Here is a 9,206-nt window from a genome sequence, read left to right as displayed (position 1 = left end):
CAATTGCAGTTGCGTAGCAAGCAAGGGGATTCGTAACCGTTTTTCTTTGATTATGAAATTAGATAAAAATGTTATATTTTCGTTTTTCGTGAAATATGGTATATATTTTCACTCAACATGAAAATATGTGGCATTCTATCATGTTTCGTGAAAATATATTCCATACTTCACTCAAACGAAAAAAATATCTACTTATTATCTTAATATGACTAACGTTAATCATATTCGACGTTTAAACGGCGGTATATTGTGGTAGTGGTGGTGTGCGAGTGTGTGTGGGTGGTATATAAAGCTATCAAAATTTTCAATTTTAATAATAAATCATAAAACCGTTTTATAGAATACAAATAGCATACACATAAACTAACAATTTAACGTTTTATTTCCTTTTTGAAGACATTGGTCGAAGCCAAGAATTCTTGGATAGTATCTTATGAATGCGTAACACATCTCTGCCTGAAAATAAAACAAGCTCGAAATTAAGTATATGCATAGTTAGTTTAAGCAAGAACAAAGTAATTTCTTTAGAAGTGATCGTTGTGATTAAATAATTCATTTGTATTTGGCTCCTGGCATGTGAGTAGTTCCCGTACAAAAGCCGTACACGTACTTTTCTTATAGACGCTTGTTTTTTACTTGCATTTTTGAAAACAATGGTGTGTTAACTGTACAAAATCTAAGTATCAGGTACTGAAGGTACTGAAGTTTTTTTTTTTCATTTTAAATCATTTTCACCCGTGTGTTAAAAAAAACCCCGTGAACTTTGGGTCTTTGCGTCCTTGCGCTCATACGCAAAATACTGCCATATGAAGCATGGAAAGGTTTGTTTGTTTGGTTTTTTCCTTCAATTATATCACAGGTCTGTGTGCAGATAAGAGAGTATTACGATGAAAATTTTTATTTTGCCCCATATTACCATGGTCAATGATATATTAATAGCATTATGTGTAGCAATCAATATTTTGGTTAGTGAGAGTATGAAAAAGTACTTTTTAAGTAATGGTAGGTAACTATGGATCTTATTTTCACAAATAAACCTACCACATAGTCAGTTATCTTATGAATGGAAGCGATTATGAAAACGTTTATAAATAAGAACCAGTGTGACGACAGCACGCAACACCAAATTTATAGCATCATATTTGCATATTTACAAGTTCCTTAAAATAATTATATCTATTTTTACCTTTGTTCCTTGACCATAATTCGTTGTATTTTGTCTGACCCTCAAACCATTCTTGCTGTCAAACCAACATTTTATTTCTATAGGCTCTCCTGCAATGATTTGTTATCAATGCGATATACTGTATTTATAGTATTATAAAAACTCTTGTGTCGAATATATTCCATATTATCGCTTATCAATATAATCATACTTTTCTAATTAAAACGAGTAAACATTATATATTTCATACCACAAGAATAAAGTAAATCGTGTATTTATATAAAAAATGAATTTCTGATTACTATAATATACACATTTATTTTTCTTTTCTTTTTTTTTTGACATTTACAAATTGAAAGATTTCCCTTTAAATTTTGTGAATTTGCTGACTTTAGAGAATAAACAAGTCTGTCAAGACACCAGCGAAAATACGGAAAATATGTTTCACTGCGGTGAAAAATAAACTTTTAGAGTGAATTACGTAAAATGAAAATACGCATTTTATTTTACCAATATTTCTCAATATTTCATTTATAAGTATATACTATTTAGATTTACGCTTACTTCCACCACAACACAAGACTTAACGAGAAACATGTGATTACTTTATGTTGATTTCTAGGGTGTTGCGGGGGTGGGGGTAGGGGTGGTGGTTTGTGCAAGTATTCCAAACGCACCAATAATGATACAGGTTCCGTTTAAAATACAGCTTAATATGGGGGTATTCGTGAAATGTGTGTCATGGACAAATTGTAGTCGTTATTTATTTATGATTCTAAAAGTTTAAAAAGCATTGTATGGTTTACCCGGATTAACTTCCACAGGTGGTGACATATTGTGCCAGATAGGATTTGTATAATTATAGTTGTCATCTGTTGCTAAAGTCTCCGTTATTTCTCTGTCTCTCTGAATGTCCAATGTCGCTTTTACACCTGACAATGGAAATGGAAGTACATGTAAACTTTAATAGCTCTAATTAATTGTGTACGTTAACAGAATATTTCAAAATTCTAACACGCTTAATATTTCCTCCTATTAAAATACCTGTTTTTGTCGTTCAAATGCTTTGTTATTAATAGTTAGTTCAGAGTCTTTATTTCTATTTAAAATATGGAAAAACGATGATCCTCGGAGGCATTGAATACAACAAAATTACATGAAAATTGCAGACTCGATTTGAATGAGTCTGTACATGAGGGATAATGAAAAAGTGCAACATCCCTTACGCCCCTAGCACCGTCTGTTGTGAAATATAAAAGTCTGGACAAATGGTGATCCCTGGGAAGAATTAATTTACAAAAGACATTGCACAGTGCTATAAGTCTTTGTGATGTATATACTATATAGCACATTCGATAAGGAACCGTGTGTTATTCGATAACAATGCACTCAAAATTAATTTCTATTTCCTATTAAAATATTTTAGTGATTCGATTATTTATCATGAAGAATTTATATTCTTTTATAATAGTTTCATAAAACGGATTTCATGAAACGAGTTCCACAGAATGTATTTCAAATGATTTTATCATCATAAATACTAAACTAAAATGTTGATGCGTTTTGTTTTTGTTATGGCAAGAATGCGATTGCATGCAGTAAACAATAACTTCAAGCGTTGATGCAGAGGCAGATATAATCGGAAACGTTCATGGGACGTTGCTGTTAAGTCATGTAAGTAAAACTTGCGTTAATAACTTAAACAGACATTTCAAATTATTACGAGTTACCGCACAACAAAGAAATAAAATAAGATATTTATTACCAACAAGGGTCGTTTAAGTGATTGAAAATAATAAATATTAACAACTTACCTAGTCCATGCATATGCAAATATACGTTTGTAATATAGATTGGTGATGGTAGCATAAGACCCGTACATCTACCGGGACATATTCCGGATATAAGAACGTCATCAGTTTCCCCGGGGATGTTAATGTCGTTTTGACCAATTTGAACATTTCCGATGTCGTTTGCACGTAAATGAGAAGTAACATGCAACCGCATCCCAGAACTGTCTGGAAAACAAGTGCTTAAAGGTGATAACCCTATTGTGTATCATATAACATATTGTTTTGTTATCATTGTTGCCATTTATTTTAAGGTGTGTGAAATTTACATTAAATACAAAAAACAATTTCTGACATGTTAAGAAATTGATGAAATATTTGTTTTAACTTTGTCAACACGCAAAGAATTTCTAGGTGGTTGACATAGTTAACTTTAATGTACATGTATAAGACAGCGGTCGTACTGATTAAACGTCAATGTAACCGATATAACGAGTAATTACCTTTATAAGAGTATATAAAAAAGAAGTATGGGTAATAATTACATGTATGTGAAAAACAATTCGTCTGATTCTCAATTAGAACTCAACCAGTATTTTAAGATGTGACACCTTTGTAAAATAAAATAAATAATGATACAATGTCATGATAATTAGTTATTATCAGAAAACAACGTTTGCGTTATAAATATGAGAAAAGTGTTCCATAACTATGTTAGTTTTCTGAATCTAAATTTGAGTTTGGTCAACTAATATTGAAAAGAGGGTTATATTCCGGAAACCATGAAACGCAATTGGTGGGGGAAGAGATACCCACAAGCTCATCTTTGTTTGTGAAGGTTTAAAGCTGCACTTTCTTTAATTTGCCATATTTTAACACATGGCAAATAACAGATTAAATTAGAGTAAAATGTACGTTGAGTGAAGGTATCACACTTTCATCACGTACCTGTTTCATCTTTCGAACCAATCTCATTATTCCAGTGTATCTGCAGTAATAGATACTTGAATGAACCTTTTCCTATTCTGACACCCCCATTATCTGGCATTATAAGATCATCCATTCCAACATCCCACTTACCGAGCCATGTGTGACACCTGTAGTCTAACGAGTCACATGGGTGAGGCCCCTGTAAAAAAATTAAATTCCTAAAAAATTCGATCGCAATTATTCAAGCATAATGAAGAGTTTCTATTAAGAAGGACATTATAACAGCCAATATGTAACAGTTAAAATATATAGTCAAGTCAGATCAGCTGACAACGAAAATGTGAGAATAATGTCACTTTATTTACAGAATAAGATATTATTTCGTTACATAATATATCTTAAAAGAGGACAAGGCATTTTCATAAATAGGTCTTTTTCACATATTTTTTTCTTTTTTTTTCTTTTTCTTGTTGCCTTACAATTAAAAGTTTTTTTTCACATTTCACATTTTATATTTTTCTCAGAATAATCTCTATATTGACCATAGACAAGATATTTTCATAAAACAATGTTTTTATTTCATAAATGTTTCTCAAGATAATCACCTGATTGTCAATGTGCAAGTATAACATGTAATTTATATATTAAAAAACTTCTGTTGTTGGATTTTCTTCCTCTCTTTTTTTCGTAATTTAATGTCAAAGGGCGAATTAATTCAGGCGGTGATTATACTGTGAAGAATAATACGATATTGCCAACTTAAGCATATATGAGCTTAAAATACACCAAGTATTAGTCTATATTTATTAATTAAAGTTCATTATTGGGCATGGTATTCATTTCATGTGAAGTGTTTGCTTGCTTATTAATATAAGATATCTTTATTACCTTGTCATCCATTTCGAATTCACATCCGAATACAAGCATGTGATGAATGATCTCAGTATTGTTTATGATTGGCTCAAATCTAATCACGTGATATGGCTTGTCATCTTTGACCTAATAAAGGCAAATGTTTAACAAAATGAATGTTAATGACGTACATACGTACATGTTTCACTAGTATTCATAATTTCAAATTGTTCCTCAGTCAAAAGAATAACCCTTACCAAAATCAACGAATATAAGAAAACAATCACTTTTCCGTTTGGTAATATATTAATTTACATTTTAATTTCGATTAAAAGGAAAATCCGGTTTAAAGCTCCATGCCTCAAGATGTACGAGAATATTTCAAGACAAACAAAAAAGTATACTAAGCTTGTAAAAAAGGAAAACTAATAAACGGTTTTGTGTGTTTAGTAACTTATTTAGCAGCATTTATCAAAAAGTTTAAACTGCATGAATTATGCAGTAAGGGCTTTGTTTATACCTTGATCCCTTTTTGGTAACGTAAGCACCTATTGCAATGTATAAATTATTGTCTTTGTTCTCAATACAATATGTATCTTTAAAATACATTTCAAATATATTAGGAAAAAATATCATGAATCTGGAGGCATGGCGCGTTAAGCAAAGTTCATTTAAACAAATAATTCAAACAACGTAATCTATCAAAAAAAATATTTGAAAACATATACATTGCGAACCAGAGTGTCATTTAAATAATAATTTGATTAATTTACTGTATGAAAGTGTGAAAGTATTATAATAAACGGAAAGGCATACATGTGTTATAGCTATTACTTTGAACGTGCTTTACACAAAAAATCTACTATACGTAATTAAATGGCCATACAGTATTACAGAAAACACGAACTGAATAAATGACCTCTTAAAAGTAACTGTAATATTCTAGAGGTGACAAAGATCAACGACTGTAAGGACTTTGCTCATTTATCACCACTACTTTAATCAAATGATAACTAGATGAAAAATAACTGAATACATAAGAAAGCTTTTACCTCAAATTGCTGACAAACATAGTAAGTTTTTGTTTCAGGAACTCTGACATAGGGGAGTCGTAAATCTATCACATTCGGCTCGTTGTTGTTTTCCGTATCCACAAGCACGAGACGTCCATGAAAAAATAGGCACAAACTTGTGAAATGCAGCGATAATGTTTTCATTGTTTTAAATATCACATATTTTATACATTGATGCACATAAAGGACTTTAAAATCTGGATAAACCAACGCGAGATAAGAAGTATTTAAACGCAAACTAATATGATGTGTTAATAAGTAACTTTTAAATGAAAGGTCAACTAGTAAAGCCTTATCTATTATTAAGTGATCAAAATGATAAAGGTCCAACAATTATTTAAATATAACTCAGACCCTTATGTTAGTGTTGCCGGAGCGGTTGCCTGGATGCTATGGTGTCTTACTTCTAATGAAGGGATGGCAGACTAGAATACATTTCGAGCCAAAGACTTTTTCATAACACACATATTATTGTAGAAAACTGACAAGTATTTGGTGTCGATAACATAAGTGCTCTCAACGAGATAGCCATACACCTGTATAAGAAAACATTTAGGTGAAGCTCGGATGAGTAAATATGTAATGTATTAAAAATGAAACATGAGCGAGTTTATAGTCACTTCCTAACAGTCCATAAGATTAATGTGTCATTCTCCATTCTAACTAATAATTAAAGTGCTATAAGAAGTTAAACGAATGTATATGCATTTCAAAAATGAATGCAACTTCAGTTATTTATTTGTTGAATTGACCTCAAAGTGAATTATCGCTATGAGCGTTTTGGAATATACTTGTAGCATGATGTTTGTGGTATATATTGTATGCATGTCGTTATATCATAAAACATATTCCTTAAATGAATGTATTTCTTCTATTTAGCATTACTTCTAGTCACACATAACTTCTTCTTAGTTATTACCATAGGGAAATATGTTAAACGTAACCCATTTAAGATTGATATACTAGCAATTATTTATGTCACGCAGCATAGAAAATACAATATATTTTATGTTTCTGGTCCATTTTATATAGAGATGCGCGTGACCTTAAGGATATAGAAACTTAAGTTAAATATCGTTATCTCTTTAAAGTTACTATTGTATTTATACTTACAATTTAGAAATAATACGAATTATTGATAGATTTGTTGTTTTTATTAGGTTTTACGGTGCACTAACATAGTATAGGTTATATCGCGATTTTTTCAGCTTTACTGATGGCGGATGACCTCAGATGCCCTTCCGTGCATTATTTCAGGCACGAACGGGCGCCTGAGTAGAGCTACCAAAAAATTATCAAATATTTTGAGAAGAATTAGGTAAAATTTGTATATTATGATAGATAAATTTGGGTTCATGAAAATTAAAACAGCATGTAAATAGTATTAACGCCAATCTTCTCTTAAATTACCATACATTTTAATTGCATTAAACACCTTTACCGCTTTAAAGCGGCTTTGAGGTTTTCTAAAAGTTAAACAGATAAATCGTCTCACATAATTGTTAAATGAAATAATTAGGGTTGAAGATAAAAATTTACCGACGATGAATACATAAACAATAAGGAAATCCCACACTGCCTCTATTTTTTGGTCCGCTCTTTATATTTAGAATAGTAAAGAGGACGATTCGTTTCCCGATCTTCTATTTTTAGAAAAAATATTTGAAAACGAACGTCACTTATGCGTTATAAATAGCTCTCGGGACGCTTCTTTAAAAAAAGTTTAACAATGATGTACTTTGCCACGATGAAATTAATGAAAAACATAATTTGAAAAAACACATACTTGTTTTTTTCCGACGGAAAATAAAAATTAAAGGCCGCTTTAAAGTAATAAACAACAATATCCCGCTACATTTAAATTTGTAATAAAGGTTGATAGATTATCTTTGTAGGCATTGGAATGTGCCATTTAAATTGGAATAACCAACCTACATTAAAATCCCTACCGCATATTTCGAAATTCAATATCAAAATGCTTTTCTATAAAAAAGGTTATCAACATTAAAAGTATTTATTTTACAATAACAACGTAGTTGAAAATACATGTATATTGCAACTCTAGTTAAAATTTTAACCTTTAACAAAAAGTTCATATGATGTTATAAAAATAGCAGTAAGATATTATGACCGTTAAGTTTTCAACAATGTTTTTATCACATCAGTTCATTTGTCGAATATAAAGTTTATTAATGCACGCGATAAAATTATTGTATGAACAACACAAAGTATGTGATGCTAAATATATTGAGCAACCCCTTTTTAAATCTGAAAGATTAATTGCAAAATAAGTTCAAAATGTGTTGCCTTTCCCTTGGACTTGTAAAATAAATTTAGTTAAAAAATCAGCATTTTAAACAAATGCATTAATATCATAAACATAACAAACAACTTGATATCCCAGAAAAAAGTCCTGATGAAAGGGTACCAAGCTATCAATATTTTTAGAAACTTTATATTAAAGGGTGAAATGTTGTTGTTTTGATAACCTTATGATCGATTTGTAAAAAAACTGTTACATTTAATGTTTCTGTTACTTAACACATATAATTATATTGTTCATAAACATAACAAAATACCATCCTGTGTTATACTGTTTTATATTTTGAAAATGCGCCATTCGCTCTTCAGGAAATACACAAACATATTTGTCAGGTTTTTTCGAAGAATAAGTTTTCAAAATTTAAATTTTAATTATTTTTACTGTCGGTATATGTATAGCTTTAAACATCTTAAATACAAAAATAATATAATACTAACACCGAATAAATTTGTGACAATGAGACTATATTTATCATTCTTAATTCATTACAACAAGCTTGATCTTAAACATTTGAAAGCGACGTATTTTCAGCACAATAACATGCATTTAGGCCAGTCTTAGAACTATTTTGTTTCCCCTGCCGCTACCAACTTCAATGTGGGAATGGTATGCTTAACATATTTATAAAGACTAGAACTAAAGTGTTATTCAACATATAAACCAAGTTTGTATATTTACAAAGGCAAAACACGACACAGATTTGAAGATATCATTTTGATTGACAGATTTTGCTTTCATGTTTTTTAAAAGAAAACAATATATGATTGGCAAAAAAGATAAAATGATAAGGCCGCAGTGATTTGAGTAAGAAGCGGGAGGGAAAACAATACATATTTTAGTTTAGGCCTTAAATTTGATACACACTTGATAAATATAATCTCAAGTATTTCTTATATTAAACGAAGTGAAGATAACTAAAGATTATTTTTGTCAAACAGTGAACAACGTTGTTCAAATATATTGTTTATTTTGTTAGTATTATGTCTTTACCCTTTGTTTAGAAATAGTGTAGTCATATTAATATATATATACATTTGATGTTACTTTGAGTTTTTTTTTTGTTGCAACATAGG

The 9,206-nt window shown here is 30.3% G+C and overlaps 1 protein-coding gene across 1 annotated transcript; it reads right to left on the bottom strand.

The window, feature by feature from the left end:
- Positions 1–297: 297 nt before the first annotated feature.
- Positions 298–6,011, bottom strand: LOC132735528 (dopamine beta-hydroxylase-like). Its single transcript, XM_060722484.1, has 7 exons — positions 5,790–6,011; positions 4,774–4,884; positions 3,904–4,084; positions 2,980–3,183; positions 1,972–2,097; positions 1,187–1,275; positions 298–456 (listed from the first exon to the last, which is right to left on the bottom strand). Exons 1-7 carry the CDS (start codon positions 5,952–5,954, stop codon positions 364–366), a joined length of 969 nt encoding a protein of 322 aa, XP_060578467.1. The 5' UTR covers positions 5,955–6,011; the 3' UTR covers positions 298–363.
- Between the last annotated feature and the right edge of the window lie 3,195 nt (positions 6,012–9,206).

The sequence above is a fragment of the Ruditapes philippinarum genome, unplaced genomic scaffold (assembly GCF_026571515.1).
Source record: "Ruditapes philippinarum isolate M1 unplaced genomic scaffold, ASM2657151v2 ctg5578_1_1_1_1, whole genome shotgun sequence".
In the NCBI taxonomy this organism is placed as follows: domain Eukaryota; kingdom Metazoa; phylum Mollusca; class Bivalvia; order Venerida; family Veneridae; genus Ruditapes; species Ruditapes philippinarum.
This window is presented reverse-complemented; position numbering and strand designations above follow the sequence as displayed.

Bases quoted from the DNA above. Each gene is read 5' to 3' on its own strand.
- LOC132735528 (XM_060722484.1), bottom strand. From the start codon at position 5,954: ATGAAAACATTATCGCTGCATTTCACAAGTTTGTGCCTATTTTTTCAT. The intron at 4,885-5,789 runs GTAAAAGCTTTC...TGCCTTTATTAG, and splicing joins ATGTTTGTCAGCAATTTGAG to GTCAAAGATGACAAGCCATA. The intron at 3,184-3,903 runs GTACGTGATGAA...CTTGTTTTCCAG, and splicing joins TGGTTCGAAAGATGAAACAG to ACAGTTCTGGGATGCGGTTG.